This window comes from Somniosus microcephalus, chromosome 5, assembly GCF_052327205.1.
Source record: "Somniosus microcephalus isolate GS21.2 chromosome 5, FLI_Smic_1.0, whole genome shotgun sequence".
NCBI lineage: Eukaryota > Metazoa > Chordata > Chondrichthyes > Squaliformes > Somniosidae > Somniosus > Somniosus microcephalus.
In genome coordinates, this window is record NC_140991.1 from 116,893,922 (window position 1) to 116,912,543 (window position 18,622).

At 44.0% G+C, this 18,622-nt stretch overlaps 1 protein-coding gene across 10 annotated transcripts in view; it reads right to left on the reverse strand.

Annotated features, from left to right (window-relative positions):
* Positions 1-307: 307 nt before the first annotated feature.
* tns3 (tensin 3) overlaps positions 308-18,622 on the reverse strand; it is a 532,570-nt gene continuing 514,255 nt past the window's right edge. For 8 of the 10 annotated variants that reach the window (XM_085988102.1, XM_085988092.1, XM_085988095.1 and 5 more), the window contains 8 exons: positions 9,366-9,497; positions 7,360-7,458; positions 7,165-7,242; positions 4,654-4,731; positions 4,114-4,282; positions 1,767-1,835; positions 1,603-1,629; positions 308-1,503 (listed from right to left, as the gene is read on the reverse strand). In XM_085988102.1, the coding sequence (XP_085844228.1) occupies positions 1,362-1,503; positions 1,603-1,629; positions 1,767-1,835; positions 4,114-4,282; positions 4,654-4,731; positions 7,165-7,242; positions 7,360-7,458; positions 9,366-9,497 (794 nt within the window). In that variant the 3' untranslated portion in view covers positions 308-1,361. The remainder of the gene's footprint in view (positions 1,504-1,602; positions 1,630-1,766; positions 1,836-4,113; positions 4,283-4,653; positions 4,732-7,164; positions 7,243-7,359; positions 7,459-9,365; positions 9,498-18,622) is intronic. The other 2 variants (XM_085988093.1, XM_085988094.1) reach the window with 2 other exon arrangements.

The window sequence follows — 18,622 nt, forward strand, 5'->3', positions numbered from 1 at the left end:
ACGTTGCTATGAAGTAGAAGCTAAAGCTGCAGTGTAAATGAACCTTAAGATTGTATTAATGTTGATTGCGTAGATTTTAACATGTCAAGGACTAGACTAGCTTGGATTGAAGTATATGGGAACTTGAGAGCCCCTGAAGTGCCAACATGTTTAGTTAAGCTGCAGCTGCTTTTCCAGGAATCAATAACACATGGATGAAAAGATAATCTGTATGGAACTCATAAATCTAAACCATTGATATAAACGGTTTAATAATAAAGCTATTTATTTTGTGTGACTCACATTGTGAACAAGTGAAAGCAGAAACTAAAATTTATTGTATTTATTATAATTTTAACAGATTGTGTTTCAAAGAATGGAAAAGGACTATACAAAGAATTATAGAACATAATTCATTTACATAATGGATACAAGATTTTTTTTTACAGAACGCTTATAAGAATACTACAAAATACAGACTAGCCATAGCAGACAGTAATGAGTAAAACAATAATTTTGATAATACAGATTATTGGTCAAAGTGAAAACTCAAACTTGTATTTTGGCATTTTCACAATTAGTTAACACTGGAAGCAACACACAGGTAGGATACAGTGGTTTAAAAGGAGGGAAAGGGTGGAATTCATTCACTGAACTCACGTTTACACGGCAGTTCAAAGTGCTGGTTAAATGGTATGTCTTTGGCAAGAATTTCACACCCAACTGTATATAGTTGTGTAGATTTAATCAGTTGTAAAAAACATTGCAGTGATATAAAATAGTTCTACATAAACCTTAGTATCTATCCTACTTGTACTAAAATGCTAGTGATTCTGGAATGATACAAAAGGTGTTTGCACACATATAGAATGGCATACACCCCCAAGAATGTCTAGCAACACAACATCGACAGCCAAACTGTGATTGAGCACATTTACCTAAATGTATGTGTATTGTACAATCATCAGATTTGCTGCAATCTATTCAGGATATTGTGTCAAATAAATATAAATTATGTGTGTGTTTTTTTTCCTGATTGGTCTATTTTTAAAACTGCTTTATCTCATCCTGCTCAAGACAGTAAAAAAAATAAAGCTAAGCATTGACCCTTCACCTCAACAAATAAAACCAAATGATAACCAATAATCGCAGAAGCCAAACATCTTTTCTGACTGTCTGAACTAAGACTAGTTAGTCTCTAAAGTTCACATCCCTGCTCCCCTCAGAAAGAAATCAAACCTGCTCTTACCATCATTCAACATATACAAACCCTCCGGACATGACCAGTTATTGCTCCAAATTCTTGTTGTCTTGCAGTTTATTATTATTTTTTTAATCGGCTTACTCTTCTCAATATGGGGTTCTGCAGCATCAGAATTGAATTACTTCTTCTGAGATCCTATCATGACCTTTGATACAAAGTTCACAATGGCACTGGCAGGCTGCTCAGGGTCGTGTTCAGCAAACAGGTGGCAGACATTATCCGTGGCGCTTCCTTGTTTCCTTGCCACAAATCCAAAGATTCTATCAAAAGAAAACCACATTATTCACGGTTTGTATACATAAGTACCGCCAAATTCACTTAAAACTGTTCCGTAAAATTTATAGATTTTAAATGCTTACTTTGCTGAGGTGACATCTTTTGTCCACCTTTTTTTTTGGGGGGGGGGGGGGGGGAAAGAGAAGAATAAAGGGGGGAAAAAAGCCTCATTAGAATCTCAAACCCCTCTCACACAGTCCAACACTTTATTATAACAGAATGTAGATCAAAGTAATCACAAACTTACTTCCTTTCTTGTGGGTCCAAGGCACAGAAAATCACCGTGCTAACAGCATAATGTCTTCTGAAGAACAGTCTATTAAAAGAGAAAAGCTACTATTAACAAAACAACCATTAATCAGAAGACAGGATTAACTATGTAACTGTAGCAAAACTTTAAAATCCTGGTTATCTGAAATATAACTGTACAAGATATATAATGGGCTGATTTTGAAACATTTAACACTACTTTTTAATCTTGATTTACAATGGTTGAGCTGATCTTGGTAGAGGTGCTATAATTGCCTTGGGTTGGGAGAAGAAAATCAGACCTAATGTAGTGACCTGTTGGGAAGTGAGCGGCTGTGGATTTTGGGGGAAGTACAGGAACGTCCTTAGCAATGCTCCCTTTGTTGTGCGCGGCCTGTTTATTTCAATGCGTTGCCCCTTTAAATTTCTGTGCGAGCGTGGTACTTCAAATGGAAAGGCTTATGAGTGGCCTGCGCAGTACTTTGCAGGTTACATCGCTGCCACGCACAGCTTAGAGGGAACATTGGTCCTTAGCTGTGACGTCCTTCTTGTTTGAACAGCCTCCCTACGTTTGTTGCCTAGACTTACAAATGAATAATCACTTGGTCATGCTGGGTAATACTGGGTGACATGCAGCACCCATGGGAAATATATGTTAGTACAAGAAAGAAAACTGGGATTTAAAAAAAAAAAATCAATGGAAATAGATTATGTTGCCTCTTTCTATGTTTCATGCATAACCCTAACATTTCCATGTTGGTTGATAGGGAAGAGAATGATTTGCATTACAAGCCACTGTGTTCAAATTATGCTTTCATTTCAACAAGCAGTTGCTGATTAGAAAATGTCAGTGCTGGATTTCCTGCCAGAACAAGCAAGTTTACACCTTTCAATATATCTCAAAATTACATTTTTATCATTCCTTCCCATTACTCTCCCCAAATGTCTCTCCTCTCAAGTTAGCCTGAAAACTGGGTTGCCAGAGTGAAGCAAGAAGTGGGTTGGTCTTGTGCAACACTCGGTACCACTCTGTGCCCAGCAGTGATACAGTGTCTACGGGGAGGAGCGACCCTCGTATCTGTGAGGCATCATCCAGCACCTTGGCTAAGAATGGGAGAATGACTTTCAACTGAGATACAATGGCCAGGCGTTCCCTGGGAGCTGCTCCTAGTCCATTGCTGTAACTTTGCCGGAGGTGCAGCGGAAAACTCGTTTGTATGCGTAACTGGGTTTTCCACTGCACTTCCAGCAGCGAAGTAGGAGCAGTTCCAAGGAAATTCCCAACCAAGATCTGCTTATAGTTGTTTGTGAGATGAACAGTGCAACAGGAAGGCAATTAGTGCATTTGTATCCATTCTGTTAAACATTTCATAGTCTGAAACATTCCTACATCGTTGACCGTGTCAAAAATTAAAGCCACTTTCCACTTCGGACCTTCAAAAACTTGCATAAAAATGTCTATTTTGACAATGTACTTGTGTGATATATGCATCACATATCCATTAGCACAAAAGAAACTGAGCACTTTTGAATTCTTGCATTAAGAAATTTTGCAAGAGTAGGCTGAGTGAGTATTATAAATAAAAGCAGGCTAATTTTGTAGTGCTTATCAAAAGTAGAAACTCATTCACAGCATGCTCTTACTTTCTGTGAAAATTTGCTCTGAAAAGATGGATCATAATAGTCGAGTTAATAGCTGCATCATACTGATTGAACTATTTCAATTAGGTCATTTTTTTTCTTTTCTTGTTTAATAATGGACACCCCTTTGTGGTGTACATTTTATTACAATCATTTGCTACTCTTTAACCCAACCATTTAATTAACCCAGATCCTTTTGAATGCTATCAGTCTCTGTTAAGTTCATTCATCAGATCATCAGTAGATTTTATACTGGCACAACTGGTACCCTTCTCCATATAGTTTATTGATGGGACTCAGAACAGGCAACTGCAGAATTCGACCAATCAACACCCTTCAAGCAAAGATTACCCATTTATCATCATCATCTGCATTCAACTGCCAGGACAGTTTAAGTAGCTATTTTACCATTAATTCATGTACCTTAATCTTCTTTAAAAACTTCCAAAATCCAAGTATATTCTACCTACTGGATAGGTCCTTATCCACTAACTTAGTTACTGCCTCAAAACCCCGATATATTTGTGATGATAAGTGTTTAATTGTCTATTTTCCCTCTGGATTGGGCCATAATCTTGTGAGCATTTACCAGTGAGAAAGAAATTCTTTGGAGGTAAAGGCTGGGATGAGATTAGGTTAGGTTGGAACAGGTTTTACTGTACTATTCCTGTCTAAGTCCAAGTTAAAATACAAGACATACTTACTTCCTTTGATTGTCAGTCAGAGTAATGCCTTGGGCAGATACTTTAAAATGTACAACAGTGGAGGCTGGAGACGGAGTCTGCATTAGAGTTTCTGATGTTGCTTTCTGGATTGCTTGATGGCCTGTCAGAGACTCCATGTCCACAGAATTTAAATACCACACATTACATGCTGAAAACAAAAACACAGGACAACTATTCAAATCACACTTCGCAGATATTGTCTAATTTCACAGTACTATTCTGTAAATAACTGAATTTCCTATCCTCACAAATATTAATGAGGTTACACTAATAATTCTCATATTTACGACCACGGTGTTGTAGCCAGTGACAATACAGAAGCAAATTTCCAATGACCAGCATTAGATGCACGGTGAGAGAGTATTAAGCATTTAACAATGCCACTAAAGGACACATCTAACAAATTACATAAAGGGTCTTATCTGGTTGAGTTGTACTTTTACATGGCAGGGTATTAGATAGCCATTAATAAATCAGTAGTAGAAGCAACCTGCTACAGCAACACTACAGAATTCTTACCTGCCCCTTGCTTTAATAATTCTGCAGCAGAATTTGTGGCAGTCTGTGAGGAAGCATCCGCTCCATCTTCCAAAGGATCTATAAAAAAAATGTTAAAAGCACATTCAACTGTCTAATTCTTTGACTTCCTAGGTGTGGAAGCTGTCCAGCACTGACTTTGAGTTTAGACTGAGATTTATTACAAAATAAAGCTGAATACAATCCTAGAGAAAGACCCACGGATCCATGAGATGAGTTAATTGGAGCAACAACTCGAGGAGCTACATTTCCATTAATTGTTAGAAAAACAAATTAAAGGTAAATTAAATGTGTAAGAAAAGGGTGAATAATGTTTTAATGTCTGAAAATTCTTCTTTGGACTGTCGAAGAAACCTGCCACAATGGGTTGTTGTTCAATCATGGCACAGCTGTAAGCGCCTAATTAGAGGAAATGGTCACACGTGGTTATTAGTAACTAATCAGGCCACGGGAAAGGACACCACATCAGATCTATCATGTCACCACATCAGATCCATCATGTCACCACATCAGATCCATCATGTCACCACAAGAGACACTGACGCACAGAATTTAGGAATTACTAAAATAAATAGCAACTTTGAGCAGCCCCAGCAATGGCCTTGTCCTTTTGAGTATTACAGCACTAAAACACAGTATAAAGGAGATGGCAACATACCCACTTTTGATTTGGACTTGCTGCACCAATGCAGGTGTAGCAATTTACTGGGCTGTGACAAGTGATATCATTTTATATTATTGTATAATGAGCTAACGAATTATGATGCAGCTTCAGTTCAACGTTTGGTATGTGTGCTTTGAAGCAATGCAAGGCATACAGCATTGACACAAACGAACATCAATTTGTATGTTTATAACTGTAGACATTATCAAAGGCTTGAGGACCTTTTCCACAGGTGTTTTATAGTCCTGAAACCAAAACCAGATAAATCCGAAGTGATAGCACAGCAAAAGCTCAAGACTTGAATTTGATACATGTGTATGAAACTGAGAAAAGCCTAAGGAAGATTTTTAGGCTTCCAGCGACTCATTCTGTACAGGCAGAATTATTTAAACTCTTTTCACAAGTTTGCTCTTGAACTATTGCGCAGTACAACATAAAAATCTGAATTTGCTGCTACGAATTGTAATATTGTTAACTGTATGGAATTGTCTACTTCAAATAGTCTTCATTAACGTATGTATTAGTTAACCATTTCCTGACTATCAGGCGTGCAGGATGCCAAGTCTAAAAAATGGTTGTTCACCTTTGCAGGGAATCAGCTCTGGCAAAAAAGTTTTTGATTTTTTTTGTTTTATTTCCATATGGCACTTTCTTATGAGTCCTTGTGTCAAAGTTTTTTCCCCTCCCAGCTTCCTCAGAAGCACCCCAATGACTTGTACATCCGCACTGCATGGAGGAATGTACACCAGGATGATTGAAGGCCTGATTAACTGCACTGTCAAGATGCCACCAACCATACCCTGGCACACCTGCCTGGCAATGACCATGGGGAAAATGTCTTCACAAGGTGCAGGTCAGCAGAGTGCCAGATAGATAGCTATGCCACCCATGGCAAGGTCACCTGCAGCTACCATGCATCATTGGGCTGGTATATCCCGTGACAATAACAGTGCCATGGAGTGGCCATAAAGGACCACCCTCATGAAGCACCACCTCTACTTCAGCAGCCATCAGAACAATCCAAGGGCTGCTCTGTCACTTGCCTATAGACTCAAGCTTTCACCTTGCATTTCCTTTTATAGTCTCTTACCCTTTTACTCTTGGCAAAAGCTACTAATGGGCTGAGACACCTTCTGAGGCTCTCAAGACGTTCAGAATTTTTGTCCATTTATTGTGACATTCCTCTTTAAGTTGTCCTTATCCTTCAAGTTTCACGAGTACACAATTTTCATTCCTACCACTTGTGTACACCCTGCACCTGTTCAGATCTGTACCTGAAGTTATGTACGTGGACGAACCTTGGAAAAAATGACTGCAAACAGCACACTTCCATTTGATGATAGCAAAATACTTCCATTTGAGTCTGTCTGAAGCTTGCCAATTGGTCATTCATGTCAAAACTATGCTAATTATGAAAAAAAATCTAGGCGAACATGTTAAATAACACTTTCAGAGTGATGACAAAGATTTATTTTACAACAAAACTAAAGATTAGTTTTTGTGTTTATACACTTTGAAAAGGAATACTTTATAAATACGAGATAAATACAGGAGGAATGGTGGAAATGGAATGGCGGCGCGCACAGACGCAGCGGCTTTGCTTCTCCCAGGACGGTGCTATTTACGTTTAATATTAATGTTATTTGTACTGGACTCATGGGAGCTTGCAAGATCACATTTCGTTGTTCATGTACTTGTGCATTGTACAATGACAATAAAATTTAATTATTATTATTAATTGTATCCATTTGAGAGTATCCATTAATGCAGGATTTTGTTTTACTGGATGTGTTTTTCAGCACTGCTCTTCTGCCAACTTAGAAACGTACCTGTGTCTGGGATGAGCAGCTTGCAAGGTAACGCCAGTGGGGTGATGGAATGTTGATAAACCAGTGCAGTCAGACTCCCTGATTAGAAACACAGGACTGCATATTAGATGCATAAACACAAATCCAGTTTTAAAACGTCTGGATTATCTTTGCTTGAATATACTTCACTTTTAATGAGTAAACATAAAAGCATACCAAAGTATGGTTCATTGGGGCAACCCTTTAATCGGACTCCTTTCTGGGTACATTCAATCAGGAAATGTCTGACCAGCTCATTCGATATGTCTCCCACTGCTGTCAAAAAAAAAGGAATATAAGTTTTCGTATAGGTTAGTAGATTGGGCAGATAGATGTCAAATTAAATTCTAATGTGGAGAAATGCAAAGTGATACGTTTTGGGAGTGATAATTAAAGAGAGGACATATACATTAAACAGTAGTTTTAAAAGGATTAGAGGAGCAGAGAGATTTAGGGGTTCAGATACACCAATCTTTAAAAGTGGAAGGACAAGTTGAAGGGCAAGTTGTAAAAAAAAACCATGCGAGATCCTAGGTTTTATAAATAAAGGTATAGAATAGAAAAGCAAAGAAGTAATGGTAAACCTGAACAAATCATTGATTAGGCCACAGTTAGAATATGGTGTCCAGTTTCTGATACCCTACTTTAAGAAGAATGCAAAGGCCACAGAGAGTGTGCAGATGGGATTCACTAATATAAAGAAGATCCTTCGGCTATGGTAAGAGAAACTGCAGCTCTTTTCATTAGATCAAAGAAATTTAAGGAGATCTAATAGGGGTTCAAAGTTTTGAGGGGTTTTGATGAGGTACAGCAGGAAAAATATATATCCACTGGTTAATGAGCCAGTAGCTAGAAAGAATAAATAAAAGATCACCACCAAAAAAACGTGAGAGGTTAGGAGATTTCTTTAATGCAGAGGGCTGTTAGGACAGAATGCTCCACCAGAAGCAGTGGTGGATGCAGAATCCATAATAGCTTTCAAAAGGGAAGTGGATAAATAAACAAAATGGGAAGAGGGTGGGGGAAATGGGAGTAAGTGGATAATGTTTTCAGAGACACAGCACAAGCATGATGGGCTGAATGACCTCCTTCTGGCTGTAAAAGTCTGTGATTGTTTTGGAGCAGGAATTTTGTTAACACAAACATATATATAAAAAAAAGGACCAACTATTTAACAAATTTCCAAACAGTTATCATGGAACTCATCTCCATTCTCTGTGCCTTTTGCTTCTGAATTTCATTAGAACTCCTCCCCCAGCACCAAAACTACCCTTGCCTTGAATGATACCCACTGTAACTAGTGCCTTATCCATCCTTGCCCTCTTGCAACTATCTGCTGCACACCATCCTCCTTCAATGCCTCCCCTCCATCGTCCAGCTCTATGGGATGGTCTTTGCATTGTTCCATTCCTATCTATCCAAATGTGCCGTCCCATATCCAGCAATGGCTGCTCTTCCCTCCTGCACATCATCACTTCTGGAGGCCCCCAAGGATCTATCCTTGGTCTGCTCTCTTCTTGTGCTACATAATGCCACTTGGTGATATCTTTCACAGGTATGGGCTTAACTTCCACATATGCCAATATCTAACTCTTCCCCGCCACCATTTCCATTGAACTCTTGAATGCTTCTATGCTGTCAGGTTGCTTGTTTGACGGCAAGTCATGGATAAGCCACAACGAAGGCTCACTATTCAGAAGATTGAAGCAATTTTCTTTGCCCCCGCTACAGACTCAACTTCCTTGACGCAGACTGAAATTCCACATCACCACCCGCCCGCCAGCCCCCCCCGGCCATTTTCTCATGCTAAACCAAACCTTTTGCACTCTTGGGGTAAGATTTTGATATTGAGCTAATCTTTAAACACCACATCCTATCCATTACCAAGATTGCTTACTTCCACCTCTGCAACATTTTCCTCTTCACCCCACCATTTGTGTTGAAGTCTCCAATCATCAGTCTTGTTATCTGAAACTTTCTCCCTTGCCTCTCCATCTCTTTCTGACTTTCTGCCCCATTTTCTAATCACCCTCTTCCTGCCTTGGCATTAATTCCCTCAGGTCACCTGTGACACATCTTAGGGCATTTCCTATATTAAAGGCATGATATAAATTCCAAGTTGTTACTGAAAGTACAAAGACAACATGCAGTCTGTTTGGAGGCCATTTTGAAGCATGCAATACCTTTTTTGTTTTGCTGAAGCACAGAAGCTGGGGGTGTAGCGACTTTCATTGCCAATCCATAGGCACCCCGGAAAGAGTGGCTGTCCCGAACAATGAACGACCCTGGCTCTTTGTCCTTTAATAATGCAATGGCTGCAGGGTAGAATGGGTTCTTATTAATAATTAGAACATAAAACTTAGAGAAGAATCACAAAATGTGGATTGTTTCTCAAGATTGTACTGAAGAATTCTTGTGGGAATATTTTCCAACACGCAAAGTCTTTACATTGGCCCAGAAATTCGGGTCTCCACGGGTGAGCACGCACGGGGTACTCACCCGTAGGCCCAATGGAAGTGCCGGTTTCCTGCATGCACTGCGCATGCGCGGGAAACCGGCACTTCCGTTCCTCTGAACGAAAGGGTTCAGAGATCGAACGCGTGCGCAGGAGGGGCTGCGCGTGCGCATCGAACTTCGATTTTTTTTATACAGGTTTTCCCGGGAGGGTAAGTCTGCAGAAGTTAGAAATGTAAACATAGAAACATAGAAGATAGGAGCAGGAGTAGGCCATTCGGCCCTTCGAGCCTGCTCCGCCATTCAATGTGATCATGGCTGATCATCCAAATTCAGTACCCTGTCCCTGCCTTTTCCCCATATCCCTTTAGCCTCAAGAAATATATCCAACTCTTTCTTGAATATATTTAATGAACTAGCCTCCACCGCCCTCTGTGGCAGAGAATTCCACAGGTTCACCACTCTCTGGGTGAAGAAATTCCTCCTCATTTCAGTCCTAAATGGCTTACCCCTTATCCTTAGACTATGACCCCTGGTTCTGGACTCCCCGGCCATCAGAAACATCCATCCTGCATCTAGTCTGTCCAGACCTGACAGAATTTTATAGGTTTCGATGAGATCCCCTCTCAATCTTCTAAACTCCAGTGAGTATAAACCCAATCGACACAATCTCTCCTCATACGTCATTCCTGCTATCCCAGGTATCAGCCTGGTGAATCTTCGCTGCACTCCCTCCATGGCAAAAACGTCCTTCCTCAGGTAAGGTGACCAAAACTGCACACAATACTCAAGGTGCAGTCTCACCAAGGCCCTGTACAACTGTAGCAAGACATCCTTGTTCCTGTACTCGAACCCTCTTGCTACGAAGGCCAACATACCATTTGCCTTCTTAACCGCCTGCTGCACCTGCATGCTTACTGTAGTGTATGTACCCGTCTACCTTTAAGAGAACTATTGTATGTAACCGTTCACCTTTAAGAGAACTATTTTAGGTGTGGCACTACTTTGTTTGGCTTCTGTATACTGTAATACCGACGGTGACCACACCAGTATATAAGTGTTGTGTCAGGATTTATTGGGCAGATTCGCCCTGACCTTCGAATAGTAAAGTCCTGTTTTAAGTTACTCTGGTAGTCTGTGGATTAATTAACTAAACAACCCACAGACTTTACAGTGGCGACGAGTCCGATCGTACCCTGCGGCAACAATACTTCCGAAGCAGTTAACGAGTGTCGAGAAGAGGCAACCGCCCTCGTCGTTCTGCTGGGAGAAAACTCGAGGCTGCAGGACTAGAAAGGAGGAAGAATTTAGAGACAAAGGCCTAGAAATTCAGTGCCCTTAGCACCGATTTTGCGGCGCTAGAGGGCCTAGCGCTGCAATTGGCGCCGGTTCCTAAATTGCCTGGCGCCCTTCCGCGGCGGTAGACCGGTAGCGCTGCGCCGGCACCGATGACGTCATCGGTGTGCGCAGCGTCCCGGTTGCCGTGGTAACCCGGCCCCAAGCCAAAATTCAGTTGCGGCCGCCTCGCCAGTGGCAGCCGCAACTAAGACTCCGGCAAACGAGTGTTGCCGGAGTCTGCGCCGGCGCTTTAAGGAGGCGCGGCGGCCGGCCGCTTTCCCGCCGGCCGCCTGCCCGCAGCTCCCTCCCCGGACTTCTCCCCCGCCCCCCCCGGAACAGATGCAAGCCCGGCACTTGTCCGAGGTGCCGGGCTCATTTTTGATGAGATTTGCGCGGGCCGCGGCCGGGTGCAGGCAGCTCCTCCTTAACGGAAGGAGGAGGCCTGCACTTCCTGAGCCTGCCGCACCGCAGCGGGCGCCGCAGCGCCGGAATAGCGCCGCAATGCGGCGCGTTGCGCCAGTTTTCAGGCGCTAAAACCCTTCAGTAGCGCCGGCAGCCGTTTGGGCGCGGCGCTACTGAATTTTTGGCGCGCGCAAAGGGATTTAGCGCCGGCGCTAACTTCCGGCGCTAAAGCCCTGGCGCAGCGCAAACTCAATTTCTAGGCCAAAGACTTCCATCAGCAACAGGCACTGACTGTCCCTTCTGCCACGATGAGGAGTGAGCCGATCAGCACGAGAAGCAAGGCGGCCACGGTGACTGTGAGTAAGGGAAAGTAAAAAGAATAACCGGAGGATAAGGGCGGTGCACTCGACCACGGTCGAGGGGGAAAGGAGCCGGACAGAAGTCGGGTCCAGAGGCGCTGAGACTGGGGCAGCGTGGAGCAAGGAAGCCGTGGTACAGACAGGCTGGGGGATGCAACGGCGTCGTGAGTCAGCTAGACCGCGACCGGCGAAAAAGGCCGGGCAGCAACCGAAGCCACGAAGCGATGCGACCGGGAACGTAGGCGCGGGAAGAGATAAACTCAGCCGCAGCCGGGGAGGGAAGCACCGGACTGCGAGGGGGCTGGGAGGCGCGATTGGGAGCCGAGCGAGCGGGAGAGGCAGAGCCGGCCAAGGGAGACTGAGCAAGAGCCAGTCCAGCGGCTGAAACTGTTCTCCGTCAACGGGGTGTACCCAGCGCCGGTAGAGCCGAGCGAGCGGGAGAGAGACAGAGCCCGAGCAAGGGAGACTGAGCGAGAGCCAGTCCAGCGGCTGAAACTGTTCTCCGTCAACGGGGTGTACCCAGCGTCGGTAGAGCCGAGCGAGCGGGAGAGAGACAGAGCCCGAGCAAGGGGAACTGAGCGAGAGCCAGCCCAGTGGCTGAAACTGTTCGCCGTCAACGGGGTGTACCCAGCGCCGGTTGCCCTGCCGAGAAAAGGGAAAGCATTGAAGCCGACGCGCAGGCTGTGAACCTGAAAGCCAGCGGCCGTCGCCCGTGGGGAAAGTGTACCCCTCCCGCCAGGGAAGAAACGCGGGAAGCCGCCATTAGGCGGGGAAGAAGACAGAAGTGGGAAACCGCCATTGAAGTGGGCGGGGAGAGAAGCTAAGCGCGGGAAACCGCCATTTTCGCGGGAACCGCCATCTTGAAAAAAAAAAAAAAAAAATTTAAAGAAATAATTCGTGGTGTTTATCAGGAAGAGAGGAAGATGCCTAAGCGTGGTAACATCAACGATTTTAATTCCGAGGTAGAAGACTGGGCCACGTATGTGGAACGCATAGAGATCTATTGTGAGGCCAATAAAATAGAAGAAGATGACAAAGCTATAACCTTGCTAAACTCGATGGGCGCGAAGACATACGGGCTCTTGAAGCATCTACTATCACCAGCTAAACCGGCGGATCAGACTTTCGATGATATTGTGGCTGTTCTGAAGGATCACTTGAACCCCACACCGTTGATGTTGGCGGAACGATTCAAATTCTATGCGAGAACGCAACGGAAAGACGAAAGCAACGCAGAATACTTGGTCGAACTGCGTAGACTAGCAAAATACTGCCAGTTTGGAGGGAATCTGACAGAGGCATTGCGAGACAAGTTCGTGTGCGGATTGGCAAAGGAAGGAACGCAAAAGCGACTACTCGAAGAGAACGACCTTACACTTGACAGGGCTGTCCTTATTGCAGCATCGCACGAAGCCGCAGCGAAGGGAACTGCGGAAATGCAGCTAAAGACAGCGGCACTCAGTGTGGATCAAATTACCTCGACAACAACAAAATGTTATCGTTGTGGGAAGACAACACACGACCAGAACCAATGCTGGTTTAAGAACCAGGAATGTAGGAAATGTGGCAAACTGGGTCACATAGCTAAGGTATGCCGGTCAGGGAAGAAGACCAACAACCAAAGGACCAACAACCAAAGGAAGCCATCACAGGAAAAGTACAAGAAGGTACACAAGGTGGCTGAGAAGAGTTCAGAAGAACAGAATTCGGACTCAGACCCAAACAGCCAGGAGCTGGGTAGTCTGAGAATTCACAATGTGAGTAAGGAAGCTGACCTACAAACTATCTGGGTCATGCTAAAAATAGCTGGAGTCCAAGTGAAAATGGAGTTGGCCACTGGATCAGCTCTATCAGTCATAAATCGAAGGGATTACCACCAGCTATTCTCACATATACCCTTAAGAGATACCAAGTTCGTATTGCAGACATACACGGGGCATAAAGTATACCCCATGGGAAAGATAAGAGTCAAGGTGAGAGATAGGGGTAAAGAACACCCAAGAATGAACTTGTACGTACTACCTGAGGGAGGACCACCACTTCTAGGACGGGAGTGGATCAAGAAAATAGACATGGAATGGCACTATCTAAAAGCCATAACGAGTGAGGACTCGGTGCAGACAATCAGCTCAGATTCTGAATCGGATGACGATAAGACCAACCCAGATGTGAAAGACAAGGCTAAAATGGACTTGCCGACTAAGGTTGGAAAAACGAAGGCATGCAGAAAGGCTTATGCTCCAGAGAAGAACAAAGTTTCAGAACAGATCTCCACTGAACAACGACAACATAGTTTGACAGAGGATTCTGAGTCTGTTCAGTTTAAGGACATATCCATGACGGAAGAACACCGAGTTCGGACTCAACTTTATTTCAAATTACGACAACAATTAGAACAATTGAGTTACCGTCTCGTACAAGAGATGAAAACAATGAAAAAGTTCTATGACACCGAATGGGAGAATCTGGAAAGACAACAGAAGCAGCTAGCTCAAGCAGAGAGCGACCATAGAGCCATCGTGACCAATCACATCTCCCTTATGATGTTCAGGAGTTGGAATATTTGCAGAAAGAAGCAAATGAAGAGGAATCTTCAGGAAGCCAGGATTTTATTCCAGTTCTTCTCTGCGACTCCTTACAAGCAGAGTTTGAGAAGTTGAAGGAACAGTATGAACAGGCCCAGGCTACAATCCTGGAGGGGGTTAACTCGGCAACCTCCGAAAAGCTAGTTTCAGTGGAAGCTTATGAGCAACTAAAGGTTGAACATGAGCAAGAAGTCCAAAGGCTGCAGGAAATTCTTGATGAGCTCAAGGCCAAGACAGACTCATCGGTAGAAGTTCCATCCATAGATGAGAAATTAGAGGTGAAAGACATGGCAGAACATGAAAGTCAAGATGTCCAAGAACTCATAAAAATATTGAAGGAAACCCAAGACAAATATGAGGCGGCAATGACCGAGGTTCAACAACTTGAAGAACAGATTCAACTGGGAATTCTTTCAGTGAAAGAAAAGGCAACTGTAAGAAACACAGAGACTGTAAGAATGGCCCCTGAACATGAGCTAGAGAGCATCATGGCGCAACTTCTCCGAGCGCTTAAAGCTGTTGTGTATGTAATATGTGTGCTACTTTGAACCTATGGACAGGACTGCACTACTTGTAGGGCGTAGTGATACGCAGTACCACTCCTGGCCATAGGGGTATAAATAGTACTGTGGGTACTGATCTCCCCTCAGTTCCCGCCTGTGGGCATGAAGTAAAGACCTACGTATAGGCCCTACCTCCAACCAGTAAAGACCTGTTTGAGTTATACGTTTAAGTCTTTGTGTTAATTGTTCAATACAATACACATACTTAACACTGGCGACGAGTCAGGTTCTTACCCTGCGGCAGTTGAAGAGAGGTTTCAAACATCACCACCCCACTAGAAGCGACAGGCTTTAGGACTCTGAAGCCTCCATCAGCGACTGAGCACTGGAGTGCAGCAGCCATCCTGACAGCTTCCAGCGACTGACAGAAGTCTTTCTGCAGTTTCCTTGTTCAACCTAGGTGGTGGGGTAAGCCGTGCAGCGTTGGCTGCAAAGACAGGGCTGGGGAAGTTGGAGAAGATAAGGGCGATCGCAATCCCTGATAAGAGCCGCGGTGAAACGCGCGAGCGGGTAAGCCAGAGCCCGGGAGGGAGCAAGCAAGAGCCGCTTCGGTCGGGAGCCACTTCGCGATCCAACGATCGCATCCGCTGATAAGGGCCGCACTCGGGCGATCGCGGCGAAGATAAGGGCCGCACTCGGGGACTGAAGGGAGACGGCGTCGGGGGACGGGTGAAGACCGCCAAGCGCGGGAAAACCGCCATTTTGTGGGCGGAGGACGACGGCAAGAGCGGGAAGCCGCCATCTTTGATAACAAGTAAACAAAATAAAATCTGAGAAATTGCAAATCTACAATGCCTAAACACGGGAATATTAGCACCTTTGATAGTGACCTCGAAGATTGGGCCATATATGTTGAAAGAGTAAAAAATTATTGTAAGGCCAATAAAATTCGTGACCAAGATAAAGCTCTAACATTATTAAATTTAATGGGTGCGAAGACATACGGGCAATTGAAACACCTGTTATCACCAGATGAACCGGCGGATAAGACGTTCGATGAGATTGTTACTGTCCTGAAAGATCATCTAAACCCCACGCCGCTGATGCTAGCGGAACGATTTAAATTTTACGACAGAAGGCAGCTACAGCATGAAAGCAATGCTGAATATTTGCTGGAATTGCGTAAATTAGCGAAATATTGCCAGTTTGGAACGGGACTGACAGATGCACTACGAGACAAATTTGTGTGTGGTTTATTTAAACAGGATACACAAAAGCGACTGCTCGAGGAGAATGAGCTGACGCTTGAGAAGGCGGTCACTATGGCAGCAGCACACGAAGCCGCAGCGAGAGGCACGGCAGTAATGCAGCTACGGTCACCGGAGCTCAGTGCACACAAATTGGGTGTGAGTTCTGGCAAATGTTATCGTTGTGGAAAGACAACGCATGATCAGAACCAGTGTTGGTTTAAAAACCAAGAATGTAGAACTTGTGGTAGGCTTGGACATATAGCTAGAGTATGCAGGTCAGGGAAGAAGACCAGCAACAAGAAGTCACCGCAAGGAAAATACGCAAAGGTACACAAGGTGACCGAACAGGAGTCCGATTCAGATGCTAGCAGTAATGAACTGGCTAGCTTAAGCTGTAATGAACTGGCTAGCTTAAGAGTACTCAACGCTGGTAAGGGTGCAGACCTCCAGACAATTTGGGTCACTCTTCAGATAGAAGGAGTCCAAGTAAAACTGGAATTGGACACTGGATCGGCATTGACGGTCATAAATAAGAAAGATTACGGAAAGTTATTCCAACATATTCCCCTACAGGATACGGGGATTATATTGAAAACATACACGGGGCAAAGAGTGTACCCCATCGGGAAAATAGAGGTTGCAGTGGTCCACAAGGGCGAAGACAGTCAAATAATGGACTTATATGTGATATCTGAAGGAGGTTCTCCACTACTAGGACGGGAGTGGATTAGGAAAATGAATATGGACTGGCATTTCCTACAAACAATAACGAGTGAGAACTCGGTGAAGATAGTCGGCCCAGACTCTGGAACGGATGATGGTAAGCCCAACTCAGGTGCAAAAGACAAAGTTTCAGCACAGAATTCCACTGAGCAACAACAACATAGTTTAACTGTGGATTCTGAGTCTGGCAAGTCTACTGATGTGCCCATTTCTGAGGGACACCGGGCTCGAACTCAACTCCATTTCAAACTACAACAGCAATTAGAACAAATGCTTCGCCGTTTTGAGCAAGAGTTGAATGCAACGAAAGAGTTCTTTGATATAGAGTTGGAGAATCTGGAAAGACAACAGAAGCAGCTAATGGAGAAAATGGAGCAGGAGCACACAAAACGTCTGAGGTCAGAGGAGTTAACGGTCAGCCAACTCCTGCATATGCTGAAGGACAGGACTCTGAAATGGGAAAAACTTGAACACGAACTTCAATATTCAAACGAAAGGGGTTCGGAGCTCTCAAAGGTTATTGGAAGAGCTGAGGTGGCAACACAGACTGAGATGACTGCAACAGAGCAGCCCTTGGATGCCAAAAGTACGCTGACTCACGTCAACGTAGAACAACAGACCGCTGAAACAGCTGCTCTGGTAGAGGGATTGAATAGTCCGATCAATCAATCTCCAAAAGAAGTTGAAGTAGTAAAATCTCAAATGAGGTCATTAGTAAACGACTTGCTGAAAGCCCAGAAAAAGCTGGATGAAGAGGTACGCATGAAGAAGTCTCTTCAGGAAAGATGTCTGGACTTGGAACAAAAGCTGGCTAACGCCCAGCTGGGTATGGAGGAAATAGAAGACCCTCTCGCTGGCCTAGATCAGGACGACACCGAATATTACTATGTCCTGTCCTGCCCAACTTGTAACTTCGACTCCCACCATACAGAAATCATGGAGGAGCACCGAAAGTCTACGGAACATCGGGAGAAGGTGGCTCTACTACGGAAAAAGGAGGAAGAGAAGGAGGAACTGCGCATGCAGCTGGCAGCTGACAGTGGAGCCCAGAGAGTCTCCAAGAAGCAGAAAAGGAAAAGTCGAAACAGAAGATGACCCATCTGAACCATTATTACCTCTACCAGATCACACACGTGGTCCCTCCGAACGGAGCCAATTCAGTTCGGAAGTTCAAACTGTTAAATCCATGGAAGGACTATTGAATGAGTCACTCCAGCAACGTGAACCAACTACACCACAGAGATTGAATCTGTGAACTGTTTTCCGCAGAGACTGAATCTGTGATCTGTTTTGACATGAAGTTATCTATGTATCTATGTTATTCTGTTATGTAAACCTGAAGTTATATATGTATATATGTTATTACGTTATGTTAAATGGGGAGATGACTGTAAAGCTAGGAAGGGAGGAATGTTGTGTATGTAATATGTGTGCTACTTTGAACCTATGGACAGGACTGCACTACTTGTAGGGCGTAGTGATACGCAGTACCACTCCTGGCCATAGGGGTATAAATAGTACTGTGGGTACTGATCTCCCCTCAGTTCCCGCCTGTGGGCATGAAGTAAAGACCTACGTATAGGCCCTACCTCCAACCAGTAAAGACCTGTTTGAGTTATACGTTTAAGTCTTTGTGTTAATTGTTCAATACAATACACATACTTAACAAAAGCCAAAGTACAAGAGGAAAAAAAGGTGAAAGCATTGGAGGAAAAGGTGGATGAAATGGAGAAGACTCTGATCCACAGGGTCCCCGTGGAAGAGTTAACGGTCAGCCAACTCCTTCATATGCTGAGAGACAAGACTCTGCAATGGGAACCATTTGA